Source organism: Chrysemys picta, chromosome 8, assembly GCF_011386835.1.
Source record: "Chrysemys picta bellii isolate R12L10 chromosome 8, ASM1138683v2, whole genome shotgun sequence".
Classification (NCBI taxonomy): Eukaryota; Metazoa; Chordata; order Testudines; family Emydidae; genus Chrysemys; species Chrysemys picta.
The window spans coordinates 110,557,109-110,581,054 of record NC_088798.1 but is presented as its reverse complement, the minus strand read 5'-3'; the positions used below and the strand labels follow the sequence as shown (position 1 = coordinate 110,581,054).

The 23,946-nt window shown below is 41.4% G+C and overlaps 1 protein-coding gene across 5 annotated transcripts in view; it reads left to right on the top strand.

Annotated features, from left to right (window-relative positions):
• KDM3B (lysine demethylase 3B) overlaps nt 1-23,946 on the top strand; it is a 109,899-nt gene extending 85,953 nt beyond the window's left edge. For 3 of the 5 annotated variants that reach the window (XM_065555251.1, XM_065555249.1, XM_005282228.5), the window contains exons 16-24: nt 10,212-10,478; nt 11,049-11,220; nt 12,678-12,768; nt 12,886-13,016; nt 16,506-16,625; nt 17,054-17,193; nt 17,737-17,913; nt 18,697-18,831; nt 22,666-23,946. In XM_065555251.1, the coding sequence (XP_065411323.1) occupies nt 10,212-10,478; nt 11,049-11,220; nt 12,678-12,768; nt 12,886-13,016; nt 16,506-16,625; nt 17,054-17,193; nt 17,737-17,913; nt 18,697-18,831; nt 22,666-22,746 (1,314 nt within the window). In that variant the 3' untranslated portion in view covers nt 22,747-23,946. The remainder of the gene's footprint in view (nt 1-10,211; nt 10,479-11,048; nt 11,221-12,677; nt 12,769-12,885; nt 13,017-16,505; nt 16,626-17,053; nt 17,194-17,736; nt 17,914-18,696; nt 18,832-22,665) is intronic. The other 2 variants (XM_065555252.1, XM_065555250.1) reach the window with 1 other exon arrangement.

Genomic DNA, 23,946 nt, shown 5'->3' with positions numbered 1-23,946 from the left:
CTTCCTGTCCTGCAACGGGCTTGCACCCCTCCCAGCTTGGTGTCATCTGCAGATTTTTATAAGCATACTCTCCACTAATGAAAACACTGAATAGTACTAGACCCAGGACTGACCCCTCTATGGGACTCCACATAATGTGCCCTCAAAGTTTGACAATGAACAATTGATAAATCCTCTTTGAGTGTTGTCTTTCAACCAGTTGTGCACCTACCTTATAGTAATTTAATCTAGACCACACACATTGGTTATGAGAATGTCATGATGGAGTATGTCAGAAGCATTACTAAAATCAAGACATATCACATCTACTGCTCCCCCCTCCCATCCACTAGGCCAGTAACCCTGTCAAAGAAAGCAATTATGTCAAACAAACCTGTTTTTGTTTTGTTTTTTCCCTTGACACATTCATGCTGGCTGTTGCTTACTACCATATTATCCTCTAGGTGTTTAAGAATTGTTTAATTTATTCCAGTTTCTTTCCAGGTATAGAAGTTGAGCTGACTGGCCTATAATTCCCCGGGTTTTCTTTGTTCCCCTTTTCAAAGATACATACTCTGTTTGTTTGTTTGCCTTTCTCCAGTCCTCTGGAGAGTTTTCAATCCTCCATGAGTTTTCAAAGATAATCGCTAGCGGTTCTGAGATTCTTTCAGGTAGTTCCTTAAGTACCCTAGGATGAAAGTTATCAGGCCCTGCTGATTTTTATTTATCTAAATATTCTTTAACCCATTCTTTCTCTACTTTGGCTTATCTTCCTTCTTGTTAATATTGTGTTTAGTATCTGTTCACAATTAACCGTTTTAGTGAGGATTGAAGCAAACCAGGCTTTAAACACTTCTTGATGTCATCTGCTATTAGCTCGCCTTCTTAATCTTTCTCTTGTTCCTAACATGTTTACAGAACCTTTTTTTGTTGTGTGTTCTGTCCCTGGCTAGGTGTAACTCATTTTCTGTGTCATGTGCAATGGGTAGTTTTTTAGAAGATATTTAGGGATTAATGGTCTTTCTTTTATTTTAATAATTGAAATTTTCAGTTACTCCTGTTCGAAATGTCTGCCCTCTCTTTGTTGTCAATGGGACTGAAGCCAACAGGTACCATCAGGGAAGATGGTCTGCCCCTATGCTGTGAACAGCTGGAGACACTCCATCCCATTGAGAACGATGAGAGACACAAAATGTACCCTTCTCAAAATGGTCACCAACTGTGAGGGCACTGTGGCTTTAGTCCCATTAACAATAGGAGATGATCACCATTTTGAAAGAAGGTAGGAGTTCTGGGAGTTCTCTGAAGTAGAACATTGCACCCTTCAGCCTCTACTGAAGGAGAAAGTTTCCATTATGAAGAATAACAGAAAGAATCACCATTAATTCTGTGGGGGGGAAGTGAACTCAAGACTGCACTATAGTGAAATGAGTAACTTTTTGGGAAGTGTGAAGAGTTTGTGGTGTTCTTATTGAGATTAGGAGCTGAAAAATCTGTCACTATGCAAAATTTATTAAAAGGCTCACTTTTAATTTTAATTCCCAATCTAATTAACAAATTTACTTATAAAATCTCAGAAAATTAATTCTGTTTCTCAAGGTAATCTTGGGAACTATATGCTATCCTTCTCATACATAAGATCAGATCATAGTCATATAAATGTAGGACTGAAAGGGACCTCGATAGATCATCTAGTCCAGCCTCCTGAACTGAGGCAGAACTAAGTATTCTCTATTCTTAAAAACTCCACAACCTCCTTAGGTAATTTGTTTCAGTGCTTAACTACTCTTAACAGTTTGGAAGTGTTTCCTAATGTCTAACCTAAATCTCCCTTGCTGCAATTTAAACCCATTACTTCTTGTCCTAGTCTCAGTGGATAAGGAGAACAGTTTATCATCCTTCTCTTTCTAACAACCTTTTACATACTTTCATGTTCTCATGTCTCCCCTTAGTCTTCTTTTCTCCAGATTAAACAAACTCATTTTTTTCAGTCTTTCCTCATAGATCATGTTTTCTAGACCTTTGATCATTTTTGTTGCTCTCCTCTGGACTTTCTCCAGTTTGTCCACATCTTCCTGAAGTGTGGTCGCCCAGAACTGGATACAGTACTCCAGTTAAGGCCTTTTCAGTGCTGAGTAGAGTGGAAGAATTATTTCTTGTCTTGCTTACAACACTCCTGCTACTACATCCCAGAATGATGTTCCCTTTTTTTGCAACAGTAAATAAGAATATGAGAGTGGCCATAATGGGTCAGACCAATGGTCCATCTAGCTCCGTATCCTGTCTTCTGACAGCAGTCAGCTTCCAAAAGCTTCAAAGGGAATGAACAGAACACAGCTATTTTCAAGTGATCCATCCTCTGTGATCCACTCCCAGCTTCTGGCAGTCACAGGCTAGGGTCACCTGGAACATGGCTTTGCGTCTCTGACCATCTTGCCTCATAGCCATTGATGGACCTATCCTACATGACTTTACCTAATTCTTTTTTTAACCCAATTATACTTTTGGCTTCACAACATCCTCTGGCAATGAGTTCCACAGATTGACTGTGAATTGTGTGCGGACGTACTTCCTTATGTTTGTTTTTAACCTGTTGTCTATTAATTTCATTGGGTGACCCTCGTTCTTGTATGAAGGGGTAAATAACAATTGGTTTCTCTACACCACTCATGATTTTATGGACCTCTGTCATATCAATGGTTAATCATCTCTTTTCTAAGATGAACATTCCCACTCGTCTAAATCTTTCTTCATATAGAAGCTGTTCCCTACCCCATATCATTTTTGTTGCCCTTCTCTGTACCTTTTCCAAATCAAATATATTCTGAAATGAGTTGACCAGAACTGCATGCAGTATTCAAGATGTGGATGAACCATGGATTTATATAGTGGCATTATATTTTGTCTTATTATCTATCCCTTTCCTAATGGTTCCTAACATTGTTACCTTTTTTGACTGCCACTGCACATTGAGTGGATGTTTTCAGAGAGCTACCCATAATGACTCCAAAATCTACTTCTTGAGTGGTAATAGCTAATTTAGACCCCATCATTTTGTATGTATAGTTGGGATTGTTTTCCAATGTGCATTACTTTGGACCTACCAACACTGAATGTCATCTGCCATTTTGTTGCCCTATCACCCAGTTTAATGAGATCCCTTTGTAACTGTTTACAATTAGCTTTGGACTTTACTATATTGGGTAGTTTAGTATCATCTACCAGCTTTGCCACCTGATTGTTCACCTCCTTTTCCACATCATTTATGAATATGTTGAACAGTATAGGTCCCAGTACAGATCTTTGTGAGACCCTGCTATTTACCTCTTTCCATTGTGAAAACTCACCATTTATTCCTACCCTTTGTTTCCTATCTTTTAATCAGTTACTGATCCATGAGATTACCATTCCTCTCATCCCATGACTGCTCACTTTGCTTAAGAGCCTTTGGTGAGGAACCTTGTCAAAGGCTTTCTGAAAGTCCACATACACTATATGACTGGATCTCCTTTGTCCACATGCTTGTTGACTCCCTCAAATAATTTTAATAGATTGGTGAGGCATGATTTCCCTTTACAAGAGCTGTGTGAACTCTTCCCCAACATATACTGTATTATCTGTGTATCTGATCATTCTGTTCTTTACTATATTTTTAACCAGTTTGCTTGGTACTGAAATTATGCTTATTGTGGAAAGAGAGCACCTGAGCCATAAAGCCTGGTATGAGGCCTGAACTAAAGTAGTAGTTGGGCCCCAGTGAAATAAAGCAAAGTTAGCAGAAGTCAGGCCCAGTTACATAACATGCTTGCTTGCACATTTACAGGACCTGGCAAGAACAGGCCTGGTATTGCAAAACCACAAACATTCCTAAGAAGTGCTAGGCACAGGACATTCATGTAAACACATTCCAGAAGAGTGGTACCAGGACACCCCGATACCAAGTATGGTATGAATGCACTCCCTGAAGACCACAGGGACATACTGACCCCTCCTAAAGATAAAGTCAAGATGACCCCGTAATGGATAGAGATGTTTTGATAGAATCAACATGTCTAAGATAAAAGGTGGTAACTAGCCACATCAGAGGGATAATACATAACTTGTTTGTATCAGTGTAAAAAGAAGGGTTTCAGAGGGGGTGTCTTTGTCCAGCCGAGGGGGGAATGGAAAGTCCTGCCATTCACTGAGCCATGTCCATAGCAATATGTGCTGGTGCTAGTGTAACTGTAGACATTGATCCGGGCAGCTAGGACCATGCTTTGTTGACAATAAACCTGGCCAACTTCCTTCGCTACGGAACCAAGTCTGTGGTCTTTCTGGGCAGTTCAGTCGGAGTCTGCTGTACAGGCTATCTGACCAGAGCCAGTGCAGCATGCAGAGAGAACACACACAACAAACAATTGACTACACTTACCAGCCTGTAATTGCCAGGATCACCTCTGGAGCCTTTTTTAAAAATCAGCATTACGTTAGCTATCCTCCAGTCATCTGGTACAGAAGCTGATTTAAGCAATAAGTTACATACCATAGTTAGTAGTGGTGCAATTTCACATTTGAGTTCCTTCAGAATTCTTGGGTGAATACCATCTGGTCCTGGTGACTTAGTACTGTTTAATTTATCAGTTTGTTTCAAATCCATCTCTATTGATGCCTCATCCTTGGACAGTCACTCAGATTTGTCACCTTAAAAGAATGGCCCAGGTTTGGGAATCTATCATATCTTCTGTAGTGAAGACAGAGGCAAAGAATTAGTTTAGCTTCTCTGCAGCAGCTTTGTCTTCTCTGAGTACCCCTTTATAACTTTGATTGTCCAGTGGCCCCACTAATTGTTTGGTAGGCTTCCTGCTTCTGGTGTACTTCACATTTTTTGTTGTTAGTTTGTGTGTCTTTTGTGAGTTGCTCTTCAGATTCTTTTTTGGCCTGCCTAATTATATTTATATTTGACTTGCCAGAATTTATATTCCTTCTATTTTCCTCAGTAGGATATGACTTCCAAATTTTTAAAGGATGCCTTTTTGCCTCTAACCATCCCTTTTACTCTTCTGTGTAGTCATGGTGGCATTTTTTTGGTCCTCTTATTCTTTTGTTACTATAATAATAATTATTTACTATTATTAGGGGTACACATTTGGTTGGAGCCTTCTCTAGTGTTCTTTAATAATTTCTATGCAGCTTGCAGGTATCTCACTTTTGTGACTGTTCCTTTTAATTTCCATTTAACTAGTTTCCTTATTGTTTTAAAGTAAAATGCTAGTGGGTTTCTTTGGCGTTTTTCCCTCTGCGAGAATGTTAAATTTAATTACAATAGGGTCACTATAAGTGAGTGGTTCAGCTATATTCACCTCTTGGATCAGATGCTGTGCTCCACTTAAGTCTAAACTTCTTTTTGAGCAATAGCATATCTTTTAGTATGATCTGCAGTCTTGATTTAAAGACTTCAGCTGATAGAGAATCCACCATGTCCATCACCTTAAATTGTTCCAGTGGCGAGTTACTTTCTTTAAAATGTGTGCCTTTATTTCTAAAGTCTGAATTTGTCTAGCTTCAGCTTCCAAATTATGCATTGATTATGAACCATGCTAATGCTAGATTAAAGAACCATCTGCTATCAGAAATCTCCTCTCTATGAAAGTGCTTGTATAACATGATCAACTGACTTTTTAACCTTCCCTTGGATAAACTAAATAGATTGAGCTTAAGTCTCCCACTATGAGACATGTTTACCAGACCTCAAATCATTCTTTTAGCTCTATTTTGAACCTTTATCCAAATTTTCGGTCCTTTTTGAAGTGTGAACACCAGAACTGGACACAGTATTCAAGTAATGGTCTCACTAATGCTATATTTGGAAATAATACTCCTGGGGGAATTCTGCGCCAAAAAAATTTAAAATTCTGCACACAGTATTTTAAAATTCTGCATATTTTATTTGTCAAAATAACACAATATAATCACACCAGTTTCAATTATTTTTGGTCATTTATTTCAAAATACCTGTCAGTAAGTATGTCTGTAATGACACAGACAACAAAAAAGATTCAGGAAATATTTTTTGACAAATAGATTCCTTACTAGGCATAGAAATACAGAACTCTTGAGTAACTGATTTAAACTACAATATACTACAGAACTGTATTTCCCGCACCCTTCAGAAGCAGTGCAAAGGCTTGGAGGAGTCGGGGGTAACGGAGGAGCTGAGGGAGCGGGAGAGGGAAGTAAATTGCTGGGAAGGAGCCTGGGTGTGAACTTGGAGGATTGTTGGGTATGGGTGGGAAAAGTATGGAACAAGGTTTTTTTGGGGGGGAGAGACGGATTGTTAGGAAGCTTCCCCCCCGCAGATGCTGGTGGACCCCTAGCCCATTCAGTTAGCACATTTGTCCCTGTCCCCATGTGTTCCTGCACTCCCATGTGTCCTTGCACCTGCTATCCACATGTCCCTCCATCCCCACTCAGACACCCATTCCCATGTGGTCCTGCACTCCTCTCCCCTGTCCCTATGTGGCTGTGTACCCCCTCCCCCATTCCCATGTTTCTGTGCCCCCACTCAGCCACTCCCCTCCCCCATCCCCATGTTTCTCTGTGCCCCCACCCAGCCACTCCCCTGTCCCTAGGTGTCCCCGTGCCCCCTTGCCCTGTCCCCATGTGTCTTTGCCCCCACTCAAACACTCTCTGTCCCTGTGTAGCTCTGCACGCCTCCCCCATCACCATGTGGCCCTTGCCTCCACTCCCATTCAGCCCCTGCTCTAGTCCTCCTCCACTAGCCCTTATGAGCCTCTGTCTGACCCTCCCCCCAGCACTCCATGCTGTCTGTCTCCCCATAGCCGCTTTCTCTTGACCTGGCCCACTGTGAAGAAGGCAGGCCTCTTTCTCTTCCCTCGCGGACTGGGAGCTGCTGCTTTGTTCTATTGCTACAGTGCCCTCTGGTGGGCAAAAGGGGGAACTGCAGCAACATTTCAGCAGAAGCTTTTTTCTGCATAAAAAAAATAAAAATATTCAAGGCACATTAATTATGCACGCACGCAGTAGCACAGAATTCCCCCAGGTGTAGAATACTGCCTCCCTACTCCTACTTGGTATTTCCCTGCTTATATATCAGAGGATCATATTTGGCCTCTTAGCTGGGAAGTGAGGGGAATATGAACAACAAAAGCAAGAAATCAAAGTTACACTTTGTGTGTTTAATATTTTTTAAATATTACAATGAAATACAGGAGAAAACTAACCTTCTTCGAGTGATTGCACATGTCCATTCCGATTTAAGTGTGTGAGCGCCCCAAGCACAGCTGTTGGAGATTTTTCCCCTAGTGGTATCCGTAGGCTCAGCACTAGCACCCCCTGGTGTTGCACACTCATAGTGCCAGTGTAAGGGGCACCCGCCGAGCCCACACACCTCAGTTCCTTCTTCCCCCCTTTGCCTTGAGCAAAGTGCTTTTAGTGGTTTCCACTGTTCCTTCATTGTAAATAGTTAGTTTCATAGTGTAGTAGTTCTAGCAGTTTAGTTTAGGACTGTGATTCCTCTCCATATTCGGAGAGGTGGTGCATCCCTCCCCTGGTACCGGGGCGCCGGGGTTTAAACTCTTCGTGCGGCAAGCCTATGCCTACTAGTGACCCTCACTTGAGTTGTCTCAAGTGTTTGGGAGAGGGTCATAGAAAAGAGCACTGCAACATCTGCCGGGAATTTAAGCCCTGTACGCAGGACAGCAGCAAGGCTGAAAGTCCTACTTATGGAGGTGGCACTGAGACCCACCTCGGAGCCAAGATTGGACTCCGCGCCGAGTACTTCGGCATCAGTGCAAAGTGCACTGCCAGCAGCTAGGGGCTCTCAGCACCGGTCCTCCTCACCAGTGCCGAAGAAGAAGCAGCGCCAGGGCCACCGGGTGAAGACTTGCTGGCCAGCACTGAAGGCAGACAAGCGAGCACAGCGGGATAGAGCGAGACCTATGCCTGGCCATTCTCCCTCCTCGGCACCATGAAAACAGCTGGCAGAGACACCAGTGCTGGCACCACAAACCCCACCACTTGACTAACCTACGGCTCTGCACCGGGCGGACCAGTTTGCAATGCCATTGACGCCGGAAGTCTACGCCACCGCGAAGGAGGTAATGACTGTCGGTGCTGAGTCCGGCTGGGACACAGGAGGCGGCACCAGCAACGCCACCCAGCGGCACCAAGGCATTGACCGCTTTTAAGCTGGTTTCAAGACCAGTCTCTAGGGGAAATCTTCCCCTCAACCCCCCCCCCCCCTTCCCCTTCATTGCCTCATCAGAAATGTCTCCATAGCACCAATTGCTGACTCCAGGAGGATAGGCCCCACCGTGGTCACCTAGGTCATCGTCCTCAGCGTCTTTGTTAAGCTCTGACTCGGGATCCGATTATTTGAGACATTGGCACCAAAGGGAAGTTCCACGCCAGTCCCCACAGACAATGCTGCCATTGGGAGCGCCAGAAGCAGGAATGACCCAAGGGACCTGGCCTATGGACCCGTGGGGTCCAGTGCCCCTGCAGTGGCCTTTTTGGAACCCCTGGGGGCTTCCCCCAGGCCAAGGGATCGGCTCTCACACTGCTCCTACTCAGCGTGCTCAGAGACTGTAGTGGCACCAGTGGTGCACAGAGATACCCCAGAGCCGACCCCTGGGACCAGTGCAAGAGCAGATCCCAGTACCGTTGCTGGTGCCAATACCAGTACCCAAGTCTGTGAACCTAGGGAAGAGGCGGCAGGGGATGCTATGGCAGCGCATGTCTCTTCCTCAACATCTCCAGAGGACGAGCTCATGCTCAAAGAGTCTTTCCCACCGCAGGACGACTTAAGGGCCCACCAAGACTTGTTAAAGAGGGTGGCCTTTAATCTTGGATTGCAGGCAGAGGTCATCAAGGAACCTTCAGGCAGGTTCTTGGACATTGTCAGCCGCAGCCCCTGCTAAGGTGGCCCTGCCCCTATACAATGTCATTTTGGGATCAATTAAGGCCAGACTCCTGCCTCTCTACATATACAATTTTCTTTAAAGATAAGGTACAGCTGGGGCCGCACCTGAAATTCCTCCCAAAGGTCGTGTCCCAATTCCACTACAGCCAGCCTATATTTCTACCGGTCTTCTACCCTAAGCCTCATGCGAATAGGGAAAAGGAACGACTGCACTTCCTGGATGTCAGACATGGTCTGGCATTTTATATTGAAAGAATCAAACAGTTTCACAGGTCGCCCCATCTCTTTGTGGCTATGGGTGACCGAACGAAAGGGCTTCCGGTCTCCTCCCAGAGGATCTCATCTGGGATCACATCCTGTATAGGAACATGCTACGACCTCACAGGCGCTCCCCCTCCATCTAATTTAACAGCCCACTTCACAAGGTCCCAAGCCTCTTCAGCACCCTTCTTAGTGCAGGTTCCAATCCAGGACATATACAGAGCAGCAACATGGTCCTCGGTGCATACCTTTTATAACACACTATGCCATCATGCAGCAGGCGAGAGACTGTGCCCTCTTTGGATGAGCAGTCCTACAGATAGCTTGGACTTAATCTCTGAGCCCACCTCCAGATCTACTGCTCGTTAGTCACTTAAATCGGAATGGACATGTGCAATCACTCGAAGAAAAAAGTTACCTTACCTTTCATAACTGTGGTTCTTCGAGATGTGTTGCACGTGTCCATTCCAAGGCCCGCCCGCCAGCCCCTCTCTGAGAGGTAGGTAAGAAGAAACTGAGGAGCGTGGGCTCGGCAGGAGCCCCTTATACCAGTGCTATGAGCATGCGACACCAGTGGGCGCCCGCTCCAAGCCTACGAATACCACTAGGGGAAAAATCTCAGACATCTGTGCTCAGGGCACTCACATACTAAATCGGAATGGACATATGTAACACATCTCTAAGAACAACAGTTACGAAAGGTAGGTAACCATTTTTTTCATAACTTTACAGAATAAAATGGGGGATGAGGTTTGGCTTGAGGCATAGGTGTTATTCACCTTAGTTGGTAGTTTTACTACTTAGGGTAGCAGATAGTTCAGCAAATTTTCCAAGCCTTAACTGTATAGGACAGTCCATAGTACTCCTAACCTTGTACTGATTTGTTCACCGGTTCTTCTGCTAGCGGAATTTCCTTGACAGAAAGGAACTTACATAACGATAACATCTCTTCGATGTAACAAAGACAAGAGGCTTTTACACCCAAGAGCTGTTATCTATATGCAAGTTATGTAAGACTAAACTTGTCCTGTGGGTTTGTATCTTCTAGGGGGCCAAGAGCAAAGCCAGTCTGCCCAACTTCCTGGATCATATAATTGCTTCTGTGGTGGAGAATAAGAAGACATCTGATGCTGCAAAACGAGCAAGTAACTTGGCTGATACACAGAGAGAGGTGAAGGAAATGGTAATGGGATTAAATGTGCTGGATCCACACACCTCACATTCCTGGCTCTGTGATGGAAGGCTCTTGTGTCTTCATGACCCCAGCAACAAAAACAACTGGAAGATATTCAGGGAGTGTTGGAAACAGGGCCAGGTAAGAGAAAATAAATAGGCAGGTTTTCTCATTGGAGACCCTGGTGCAGGTATTTTGAAAGTAGTATTGCACTTATAGCCTGTGGGCTACTTTAAGCTCTTCTACTCCTGCTCTTGAAGATCAATGAGTGTGAGCAATTTTGTGTGAAGTATGAGGGAGGGTATAAAATAGAGTTGAATTTTGTGGTATTCCATATGACTTTGAGAGGAATGTTTCTTAACATATAGAAACAGATGCCATTAGGTTACAAGTGTAGATTTATCTAGTTACATATACATTGCTTCCTCAGATCCATTTGGGATGGGGAAGATGTGGAATCAGACTAACCTCCAAGGACAGCTGCACATTGTCTGAAACGGAAATTTGATTTGCTGACTTTGCCTCTTAATAGCTTTTTTTGCTTGATGTGCAAGGATTGGATTTATATGTAAAAGGAAGCTGATTTCAGGTGCCTTTCTTCTATGTGGTGTTGGCCAAGAATATCCCAGCTCTTGAGAATGAGAGCGATTTGGCTGAATGTGCAATAGATTTGGCAAATTGTGGAATGAGCACCTGCCTTTCTTTCCCCAGCCTGTGCTGGTCTCTGGAGTCCATAAGAAGCTGAAATCAGAGCTCTGGAAACCAGAGGCCTTCAGCCTAGAATTTGGAGACCAGGATGTTGATCTGGTGAACTGCAGGAACTGCGCCATAATTTCAGATGTGAAAGTGCGTGACTTCTGGGATGGCTTTGAAATCATTTCCAGTAAGTGCAGGCCGATGGCAGAGTAGCACATTTCATTATCTTACTTCCCTCTCCCATCCTCTTCTTCTTCCGCCCCCCCCCCCCCAAAAGGTAGATATTGTGTTCTAACTGATGCCCCTCTTGCTGTAAAGTCCATGCCATTCCTTAAATAACTGTGGGGCTTGCTACAGAGTGGATGATGGAATGGTGGAGAATAAGGTTAGGCCAAGCTGCACTAACTATCCAACTATTTCAAACAGCAGATAACTCAGGTTTACGGCAGTGTGTATTGATGCACCTATCAAAGAGGATCAGTGCTCTAAGGTTCCTGCTTAGAGACCATGGGGGATGTCTTTCAATTTTTCTCCTACTGCTTTTTGTTTTTACCTCTTCTCCTGTGCTGTTATAATTGCTTCTGTGGGAAAGCTAAGTTGAAACTAGTTTTACACTTCACATTGATGATAAATCTCACTGCCTCCATTTTTGTCTTCCCTGGAAATAAGTTCCCAAAATGTTGGCTCTGCCGCTATCTCCCACACTTCATCCTTGAGTCTGGCTATTTCAGAGCTCTGGAGGAATGTATGTAGTGGTCCTCCACCAATATGCCTTGACAAGTGTTTTGAAGTGGCTCTCTGCTAGTTTCTTGAATACCTCCTTCAGATTGGGAGGTTTGGCAACGGGAAGGAATTTTCAGTGTAATCTGGATCCAGAGATGATTTCTTGGGCAAACTATGGTATGTTGGGAGCAAACTGTAGAGAGGGAATCGTATTGTCAGAAGAGGTGGAAGGTGCTCCCAGACATTTTACCTGCCAAAATGGGCATGCATTCACATCACAAGTCTGACTCAGTGTCCTTCAGCAATTCTAAAATGTCCTGCTCTATGAATATGCTCTATTCTGTGAAACGGGGAGGTATGCGTTCCACCTGGTGTTCAGCATATTGGTTGCTACCTTTGAGTAAGAGCATCACCCAGATGTATGGTTGTCTAAGAAGCACATTACTCGTTCCTTGCATTGGGCAGAAAGGATTTTGGCGTGGTTTGGAAGCAGTCCAAGTTGGCAAAAGTGATATAGGGTGGGATTTTCAAAGTCACTCAACATTGACCTAAATCTGCTGCTGTTGAAGTCAATGATAAAACTCTGACCTCAGTGGAAGTAGAATAAGGGTGAATGATTAAGAAAACTCCACCTTTCAGGCCCAGAAAAGTTCTGCAGGGTGAGATTTAGCAGGTTAGAGGGATTCCTCAGCCTCTGTTTTGGGTGTGTGGTGTGTCTCCCCCTCATCTTTTTGATTAGTCAAAACTTGGTTTTTGTTTGAATATTCTAGTAGTGCCTAAGAGCCCAAACTGAGGTCAGGGTCCATTGTATGCTGGGCAGTATACAAAGTCTCTGCCTGAAGGAGTTGACAATCTAAATAAATAAGACAAAGGGCAGAGGGAAAGGATGTAACATGCTGAGTAAAATTTCTCTCTTGCAAGAGCGTCTGAGATCAGATGATGGGCAGCCAATGGTGCTGAAACTAAAGGACTGGCCTCCAGGGGAGGATTTTAGAGACATGATGCCTACGAGGTAAGTCAGCTGAACAGCAGCACCTATAGGATCCTGTATTACACTTGTGCTTATTCAGCAATATAGTTTTGTTGGTGCTGTCGTCCTACTCCTGTACTCTCTGCTGTTCCTCTTTAGGTTTGAGGATTTGATGGAGAACCTCCCTCTCCCAGAGTATACCAAGAGGGATGGCAGACTGAATCTGGCCTCTAGATTGCCGAGTTACTTTGTACGGCCTGATCTGGGTCCCAAAATGTACAATGCATATGGTATGTGTGAAAAGGTCTGGAGATGGCCGCTTTTTTTTTTTTAAACTATTCTTTACCACACTGTCTCTATCCTTTGATCTGTGTTCAGTGAACAATTGGAACATACAGAAGCTAGTGCAATGAACTGTCCTACAATGCATTAGCTTATATCATAGTATTGATCTAAGAAGTACTAGTGTCTTTAAATTTGCTTATTTTCTTTCTCCATAAGATGCCATGTATATATTTGGCTCCTGCTGTGCATAGTGATAGCTCTTTAGAAATGTGTGTAAATTTATAGTGCTGCAAAAACAACTAATACTAATATACACAAGAATAATATGTAGCTTTAAGGATCAGAGGGGTAGCAGTGTTAGTCTGTATCCACAAAAACAACGAGGAGTGCAGTGGCACCTTAAAGACTAACAGCTTTATTTGGGCATCAGCTTTCGTGGGTAAAAAACCCACTTCTTCAGATGCATCCCACGAAAGCTGATGCCCAAATAAATCTGTTAGTCTTTAAGGTGCCACCGGACTCCACGTTGATATGTAGCTTTATATTCCATGACTGTTAATGCACTAGGAGGATTTGATGACCTCAGTATTGAGAATTTAAGATACTTGTCTTGCAACCCCCTAAGGATACCTTTACTCACAGGGAATAGCCCCATTGATTTAAATGGAACTACTTATGTGCTTAAAATTTAGCATGTATATAAGTGTTTCCAGTATAGGGGCTAGAACTGTGTATTTAGCAAACTTTTTTCTTAATGACATAAAATCATTGTCTCCCCAAAATGTCTTCAATGTTAACAATGAAAAGTTATTTAGGCCTTCAATACATTAAAGAAGTTGTAAACTTTTTTGTACAGTGTCCAAAAATTTCAAAAATAGCATAAAGTTAGGCTCCTGATCTAATATTTAGACAGAGAAGGGAGGAATTTTCAAAGCCACCTATTTCAGAGTAGCAGCCGTGTTAGTCTGTATCCGCAAAAAGAACAGGAGTACTTGTGGCACCTTAGAGACTAACAAATTTATTAGAGCATAAGCTTTCGTGGGCTACTGCCCACTTCTTCGGATGCATATAGAGTGGAACATATATTGAGGGGATATATATACACACATACAGAGAGCATGAACAGGTGGGAGTTGTCTTACCAACTCTGAGAGGCCAATTAAAAACAAATTATTTTTTCCCTTTAATTAAAAAAAAAAGCATGATTTTATCCACCAACAAAACTAAAGATGATTCTTCAAGCATAGCACATACCTCCGCCCCCACAAAGTAGGCACATGGAAGGAAAATACTGGCATAACTTTAAAAGTAAATTGCAAAGGTTTTGCTAAAAGTTTAACTTTGTAAGATACATAAGGTGTAGGTTTTTTTATAGTCAGGGTAACTAACCATTGGAAGGAACAACAGGCCTAGGGATATAGTGGATTCTCCATCACTTGAAGTCTTTAAATCAGGATTGATTGTTTTCTAAAACATATGCTTTAGCATAATCACAAGATAGCACCCTTGAAAATCAGGTCACTTTATTTAGGCGCCTAAAGCAATATTTAGTGCCTAACCTCAGGCATCCAGGTTTGAAAATTTTAGCCTTGGCCTTTATAAGTGGAAAATAATTAATTTAGATCTTCCAGATTGCTTCTGCTCCAATATAAAAGTTCAGCCTTTAAAAAATAAATAAATACATAAATAAATAAATTCCTCCTTCTCCTCCTCCTCCTCCTCCTCCTAAACTGAATAGTTAAATCCATGTTTCCTATTATAGATTTACCTTAAAAACTGTCTTTTCGTTCATCACATTGGATGTAAAATATGGTTTCTGTCTTCCGATGTTCTCACAATCACAATATTAGATTACTCTAGCAGACAATCCAGCCAAATGTTCTAATGCCTGGAGCATCTACAGGTGAGGCTGGAAACTTGTACATTTTCTTCTTTGCAGGAGAAGTAAAATTTGGTTTTAGCAGGTTCTGAATACCATGAATTCCAGTTCCATGGTACCTTCTATTCTCATATTATGTAAATTCTTTCTTGTAATATTTTCCAAAGTCTTGTTTCATAGGCAGCATTATATCTGCTTTAAATTGCTGCAGCTCACTGAGTCTTTGTAGTTAGATGTTCTTGTCTAATTACAATTTGAAAAGTTTCTTGGAGAAGCTCATGTGCCCATTCCAGTTTTAAAACCCACTGAGAAAAGATGTCTGTTAGCCTCCTGTCTAGAATCCTTAGCTAGCATTAATGCCCCATTAATGAAGGAGTAATGGACTCAAGTTGCAGTGGGGGAGGTTTAGGTTGGATATTAGGAAAAACTTTTTCACAAGGAGGGTGGTGAAGCATTGGAATGGGTTTCCTAGGGAGGTGGTGGAATCTCCTTCCTTAGAGGTTTTTAAGGTCAGGCTTGACAAAGCCCTGGCTGGGATGATTTAGCTGGGAATTGGTCCTGCTTTGAGCAGAGGGTTGGACTAGATGACCTCCTGAGGTCCCTTCCAACCCTGATATTCTATGAATCTGATACTAGGTGCTATACAGAGTAAGGCCAGCTCTACGCGACAGACATGTATCGGTATAACTACGTCGCTCGAGGGTGTGAAAAATCCACACCCCTGAGCAACGTAGTTATACCAAACCCCCTCGCCCCGTGTAGACAGAGCTATGTCGACGGGAGAGCATCTGCTGACATAGCCACCGCCTCTCAGGCATGTGGATTAATTACGCCAACGGGAGAAGCTCTCTTATTGGTCTAGTAGCATCTTTGCTAAAGTGCTACAGTGGCGCAGCTGCGCAGTATATGAAGACAAGCCCTAAGAAAATCCTTTCTCAGAGTTTACAGTTTAAATAGACAGGACACACAGAGTAGTGCGGAGAAGATAAACAAGCAGAGTAACAGCATGATGATCTGCAAACATCAAATTGATTCCATTAATTTGTTTTTTCTTTTTTTAATTTTTGGATAGGGTTTTTTGGGAGGAGATTTCCTAAACCAAGATAAAGGAAAAAGAAGGGGACACTACAGAGGAGGATGAGGGGACAAAGGAGGAGAGAAGGGAGGAAAAGGGGAATGGAAATGCAAGTACCAGTAAAGCAGGGGAGAGAGGATTTTTGCTATGAGCATTGCCAAAGCAAGTCTTCTCGCTTCAACTGGGAACAAATGACCTGTAGATACACAAAGCTGCAGAGCACAAATTCAGACTTATCTTCAGAGTTAATGATCTCCCTTATAAACAGGGACAGACTAAACTTCTAACATGCTGTTTTTGTACTAAACTTTTAACTAGCTTTCAATACATTTGCAATTTTTTCATGTCTATCCCAGTATGAAAAATAAACCTTTTCAGTTCTGTTACAAGCTAAGCATTTTTGCTGGGTGATAGCAGAAAGCAAAAGTAGCACACATAGTGGGAAGCATTCCCACCCTTCCAAAAGGAGGATATTTTTGTAAGAATTAAAGCTTGCTTGTTTTACAATATTCATCTTTTTACTCTCCTCTTTTTTCATAGGGTTAATAACTGCAGAAGACAGGCGAGTTGGTACAACCAATCTCCATTTGGATGTGTCTGATGCTGTTAATGTCATGGTGTATGTTGGCATCCCCATTGGGGAAGGAGCCCATGACGATGGTAATGTTTAAATAACTGTCTTTGGACATTTTGGGGTGTGGAAGGAGGTCTTCCTTGGGTTGTTCAAAAGGCCTTGAAATCTTTGCCAGCTATAATAACCTGCTTTGGCGATTTGGGCTATGTCTCAGTAGATGTTCAGAGGCATAGACAGTGGTCACTAGTCATTAATGCTTTTTCCAGGACATTACTATGAAAGTAATAGTGGTGTTGTAACTGGATAGATCTAACCCTTTCTTGGGGGGAAAAACAAAGGTTACTCTGGTCTCAAACTAGAGATTTCTTATGACTAAGTTATCATGCTTCCTTCTAGATAGCTATTGACTGGCAGGCACAATGTCAAAGTTTGTTATGCCGACTTTTGCATATTAAATACAGGAGCTGTAAATTCATGTGACCTTGTTCAGCTTTTGTGTGGATCCTCCTTTCAGAAGTACTGAAAACAATTGATGAGGGAGATGCTGATGATGTGACAAAGCAGCGAATCCATGAAGGGAAAGAGAAGCCTGGAGCACTGTGGCACATCTACGCTGCCAAGGATGCTGAGAAGATCCGTGAACTTCTCCGAAAGGTATGATGGTGATTGAAGGAGCTTATGGCCTAACAGGGCCTTAGAAAGGTTTATCAATAGGGATCTTAAGCTTCAAGTTGAGTCTGCCTCAGCTGACACTCATGAGCATAAATAGAGATGCACCTACAAAAATCCCAAATGTTTCCCTCTTCTATGAATATGGTTTAAGAAAAGGACATGTACAGCTGGTCGTATATTCAGTGACAAACTACTATCCTGCTGCCTGGATATGGTTTATACTAGTAAATCTATATGGGCATCATGTCCCAGTTTGAGAAAACTGGGAATGAGTTTACGCCCAAGCATGGAGGAAGTGTAAGCTTTCACTGTGGGCTAAGATCTCAGGGGTGAATGTGGAAGGGATACTTACTGGTACAGATGCCTTGACCTTAAAATTATTTATGATCTGAGTTGGTAGTCTCTCACATTGAAGTAGCTTAAGATCGTGTTTGTCCTCAGTATGTTGGTGAAAAGTACTTTATGAGAAGTAGGACCACTGAACTGCAATATCTTTGTATAAATGTTTTTGTATCTTTGTATTAGGTTGGAGATGAACAAGGCCAAGAAAACCCCCCGGATCATGATCCAATTCATGACCAAAGTTGGTATCTGGACCAGACCCTACGTAAGCGTCTTTATGAGGAATATGGAGTACAAGGCTGGGCAATAGTGCAGTTCCTGGGAGATGCTGTGTTTATTCCTGCAGGTGCCCCCCACCAGGTAAATGTCATGCTGTAGAGGCCATAAAGATGATGGCAAGTGAATTTGGGACACTATAAAACTGTAGTTATTTGGATTTATGATTTGGCTCCCGAAAGAACTCTGAAGTAAGGCTGCTGTCTTGGGCTCTGCAGTTCTAATAATACAGTTCTACAGGAGTTATTTAATAGTGCTCAAGCATCACATTGAGCATGATTATATATATATATATATATATATATATATATATATATATATATATATATATATATATATATATATATATATATATGTGTGGCATGGTGTGGGTGTAAAGTAATGGAATGAAATTAAGAAAGGGAACAGTTAGGATGAATGTGAGGAAAAAACTTTCTGATATGGAGATCTCCTTAGGCCACTGAAGAGACTCCCAAGGAAGTAGTGGAAGACCCATCACTTTGGCCATCTAAATCTATGGTAGCTAAAATACTGGAGCAGGGTTTCCCAAACTGTGGTGTATGAGCTTGATGGTTTGTCAGTTCCCTTCACAGCACTTTTTTTAAGAAGGTAGCATGTGAACCAATAAAGTTCACTAGAGAGTGTACTGTGGAAATATGGGCCAGCTGGGATCCAATAGGTTTTTTTGGATCTCTAACTTAAGATACAATTATGTGAACTGTCTTACAGGAAACTGGAGTGTTTCAATCTCTTTTTGGTAGATGTGTGTGCAGGAACCTATTGTACGTGGATTCATTTGCATTAATTCTGTTTTGGGTCATTCAGTCTTGTGGTGTATCTAACGTCTAATACTACTACTTTTTTCAGGTTCATAATCTGTACAGTTGCATTAAAGTGGCAGAAGATTTTGTATCTCCAGAACATGTAAAGCACTGCTTCCGCCTGACCCAGGAATTCAGGCACCTATCTAACACTCACACAAACCATGAGGATAAACTGCAGGTAACTGTCAGTCCATCCTGCTGGAACAATCTCTGAGTAGATCCTATATGTTGGAAGTTTTGAAGCACTTATGAACATGCATATGGCTAGTGAATCAGGACAAATAAATACTTTACAACTTTGGAGCTTTTAATTTGATAGAAGCATTCCATATTTTTGGCAAAAATCTACATCCTGGGATTTAGCTACCTAAGCAAAGGACTAGCACTAACCTCAAGTGAGCTGTCCCTGGACAGGAACACTTTCATCCTTACATGATGGATCATATTGCTTGGCTCAAAAATTATTAAAGTCTGGTGAGGGTAAACGGCAGAAGACAAAGCTGCCTATTAAATCTCTTCTGTTGTTGTAAGAAGTCAAGTATCAGGGGGTAGCTGTGTTAGTCTGTATCTACAAAAACAACAAGGAGTCTGGTGGCACCTTAAAGACTAACAGATTTATTTGGGCATAAGCTTTCGTGGGTACATCTGAAGAAGTGAGGTTTTGACCCCCCCAAAGCTTATGCCCAAATAAATCTGTTAGTCTTTAAGGTGCCACCAGACTCCTTGTTGTAAGAAGGATTTTATCTTTGTTTCATCACAAGCAAAGACTGTCCTATTTATAATTATAAAATAAATCACGACCCCCCCCCCCAAGGTTAAGAAACACTGATATAGTATATAGAGCTGTATAAACAAGTAATTGGCTGTGTGAAATTTTAGTTTGTATTGACTTCGCTAGTGCTTTTTCATATAGTCTGTTGTAAAACTAGGCAACTATCTGGATGAGTTGATGTACCCCCTGGAAGACCTCTGCATACCCTCAAGGGTATGTGTATGCCTAGTGAGAACTGCTGCACTAGACTATGTTATTCTTCTGATATAATGATGCAGATGTGCAAGTGCATCCTTAGATGAGTAAGTTGACAGAGGTAGTGAAAACAGAAAAGCTAGTAGTTGCATTCTTTAAAACAGGTGTCTACTGGTCTGAATGGGCCTGATGTCTATCTCTTAAAAGCCAAAAAGGAATTGGAAGGGCTTTATGATTTTTCCTTTGTGGCAGTAATGGCTGATCTTCATGAATTTATATATAGGGCTTGAAAAATTAAGCACATAATAATCAAAACTAAACCGGTCAGCTAAAGCTAATACTGAGCACACGTGTGCATGCTTCATAATGCAGTTATGGAAACTTAATAATTAGGTGATTAGCCAGGGCACAGGCACTAGGAAATTAACTATCTTGAAGCTTTAGAATTGATAGTGTGTCTATTCCTTGTTGCTCTTCTATTCTTATACAGGTACTTATTTACTTTGCATTTTTAAAATGTTTGTTTAAAAACTGGTTTAAACTGAGTTGCATAACCTACCTGTTTCAGTGGTGAAGTGAACTCCACGATTAGGAATAAAAATCAATGCATTACAAATGGAAAAAAGAGGAAATAGATAGCAGTCAATATACATTAGAAGTTAGGAAGGGTAGAAAATTGTTGAAGACATCAGGGAAAAATCCATTGCTGGCAGGGCTAAGAACAATAAGGAGTTTAAGTATATTAGGAACACAAGAAACCCTAGAAATGATATAGACCGAGTACTAGATGAAGATGGTAAAATTGTTAATGACACAGACAAGGCAAACGTGTTCAATAAAAAATTCTGTTCCATTTTTGGAAAGAAGCAGGTTGATGTACTCTTGTCATATAAGGATGATATACTTTCCAAACCATTAGTAAATCAGGATAATGTTAAACATCTAGTAGGGAATAAATACTTTTTTTAATTGGCAGGCCTGAATAACTTGCACACAAAAGTTATCCAAGAGTTGGCTGAGATGAGCTGTGGCTCACCAGTGTTAATTTTAATAAATCTTGGCATACTAGGGAAATTTCAGAAAGACTTGAAGAGTGATAATGAGTGACGTTAATCCCTGATAAATGATGGAGAAACTGATTTGGGAGTCAATCAATAAAGAATTAAAGGATGAGAATATCATGCTAGTCAACATGATTTTGTGGAAAATACCTTTGTCAAATAAACCCAGTTTCATTTTTTGATTATTACAAGTTTGATGGATAAAGCGGGTAACTGTAGATGTAAAATACTTATCTTTGTAAGATGTTTGACTTAATACTGCATGATGTCCTCATTTAAAAAATTTGCATACACAATATCAGTAAAGCACATGTTAAATAGATTAAGAACTTGGAACTGTCTGACAGATCTCAAAAAGTAGTGGTCAGTGGGAAGTCATCAAATGGGGATGTTCTATTGGGGTGTCATGAGATCAGTACTAGGCCCCAAGCTATTCAACACATTTTCATCAATGATCTGAAAATTTAATACAGAATCCCTGCTGATGGAAAAAAAATTTGTGGAGGACACAAAGATTAGAGGGATAGTAAATAAAGATGACCAAGGTAGTCATGCAGAATAATCTGGGTCACTTGGTAAAGAGGGCCCATTCAATTAGAATGCATTTTAATATAGCCAAATACCAGTTATACATCGAAGAAAAGTGGAGGCAGTACCTCCTGAATTGGTGGGGGGCAGACTGTATTCTAGAAATCAGTGACTCTGAAAAGGAGCTAGGAATCATAGTGGACAAGCAACTCAACTAGGACATCTAGGCACTACAGAAATACAAATAAATTATCGTATGAGCTCCTAGAGTGATGCTGTGGCAAAGAGGGCTAATGAAATCCTTGGATCTATAAGGAGTAGTTGAGTAGGACTAGGGAGGTGACGACTTTTTCCTCTGGATATAGCATTGCTCAGATCCATACTGGAGTAATGTGTCCTATTCTTATGTCCACATTTTTAAAAGGATGTTGGAAAAATTAGAGAGGGTGCAGAATAGAACACAAAAATGATTTGAGGACTAGACAAAATGCCTTATTGTGAGAGAATTAATGAGCTCCATTTGTTTATCAAAAAGAAGATTGAGAGATGAGTTGATGACAGAATATATGGGAGGGAAATACTGAGTACTGAAAGACTCTTTAATCTAGTGGAGAAATGCATAACAAGGAACAATGGCTGGAAGCTGAACCCAGACAGAAAATTGTGCCTAATTTCTAATTTGAATTTAAGTGAGGGTGATTTAACCATTGGAACAAACTACCACGGGCAGTGTTGGATTCTCCATCTGTTGATGTCTTTGAATCAAGACATGCATTAGTCAAAACCTTGCACTCAGTATAGAGATAACTGGATGAAATTTATGGGTCTCTGATATAGAAGTCTGATTAGATAATATAATAGTCCGTTCTGGCCTTAGTCTGTGAATCTATGAATAATTTGCTCATAACATACAACCCATTTGGGCAAGAGTTTAATATGAAAGACTTAATATTTTGCCTGATCAAGTGGCCTTGCAAGGAGAAGCTTAAAATCTAAAAAGATAATAGCCAATAAATTAATCCTGGGTTACCATAAAGTGGATAAATAACATAGCAGTGCAGTTGTTTAATATTAAATTTTGCATGGGGTCTGATTTTGACATTTATATAACAGTGCTGTTTGCAACTTCGTGAAGCAGCAATAGTATTATTTAATAAGTTTAGCATTTTTGGTGTCTCTCTCTCGGTCTCTGATGACTTCATGTTTGCATTTTACATCTATTATATATTCAGCCCCCAAAGTCTAGTAAATAACTGTTTATAAAGCAGTAGGAGTCACTTGGGTTAGTGTGTGGATGCTAGATTGGATTAGTGGCCTGTAATATACAGGAGGTCAGACTGGATGATCTAGTGGTCTCTTCTGGCCTTAAACTCTGACTTCTTGCTAGGGTGGAGATGCTGCTCATTATGACAGGTTTAAAAGTTTGTATTGATTTTTTTTTTTCTGTTTCTTACAGGTGAAGAACATTATCTACCATGCAGTAAAAGATGCTGTTGGCACACTGAAGGCTCATGAATCCAAATTGGCTAGGTCTTAGGAGTTGCTAATTCTAACCCTCCCCCTCCCGTGAAGTAAGCCTTTTCTCACAGTACATACAGGGACTGCACATGACTTCCTCTGCAGGAGCAGAGGCCTCTCACTAAGAGCTGGTGTGGTCAGTATTACATACACCCTTCAGCCACTGTTTCTACACTGCCTCAATATTGAAAGTCTGATGGAAGATCGCACTGTTACATGCAGAATTCCTTATTCTAATGAAAGGTGCCGTGTCCCTTTCCTGTGGCCTTTTGCAAATTGGAATTGCCTGGAAACCATGTGGTGTTCCTCCATATTATGATTAGAAGTGGTATAAGAGTGTGGACATTTTTCCTCATGCCTAGTTAGTCTCCAAGAAGTTATAAGGAATGTGCTAGAGGTGGGGTATCCTACTGCAGACCTAGGTAGATAGCTGCTGAATGAGTGTGATCAACAGGAGTCCAACCACAGAAATACACACAATCCTCCCTAGTGCGATACAGGAAAAGGGATAAAGCTGTTCTTCACACACCCCTTCTTGTAGCCATTTCTCTATACACTGTAGAATTACAGATATACAGGGAGAACCCACTGCTTTTCCCAGGAGGCTCCAGGAGTAGGAGAATTGTGTATTTAGTGAAAAACTAGGTTTGTAGTGAAACAGTTAATATTTCATGAAAGTAGATATTTTTAGTATTTTTGAAATATCACAACTGTTACTGGATTTACAAGGAAAGGCACATTACATTTAGTCTTCCTTTCAATAAAATCAAGAAATGATTTATAGAAATCAGTCTAAAATAGCACAAAATCAGCCAAAGGAGAGCGAATAGAAACGGACTCCTCACTCCCCACAGATTCCACAAAGTGAGAAGTAAAACAGGACATGTATTTTGTCCTGACATGGAGATGTTGTCCATCTCCCCCTGCACTGGTAGCTCCAGGCGATATTTCCCCAAGTACCAGTGGTAGCTCGGGATGTCTGTCATTTCCCAAAACTGAAGGAAAATTAATTTTCAATATTGGCTTTGTCCAGAAATATTTTCAGTAAATTCAGTTTGGTAGAACTGTATCCAGAATTAACTAAATGTCAGCATTGAAGCGATGATTTCATTGTCTGGGTCCATGGGGAAATGTATCTACCTTCTGCCCAGCTGTACTGTAGTGCCACCTGCAGGCCTGTTAATATGTTCACTTTTTAAAATAAAAGTCATTTACTGTA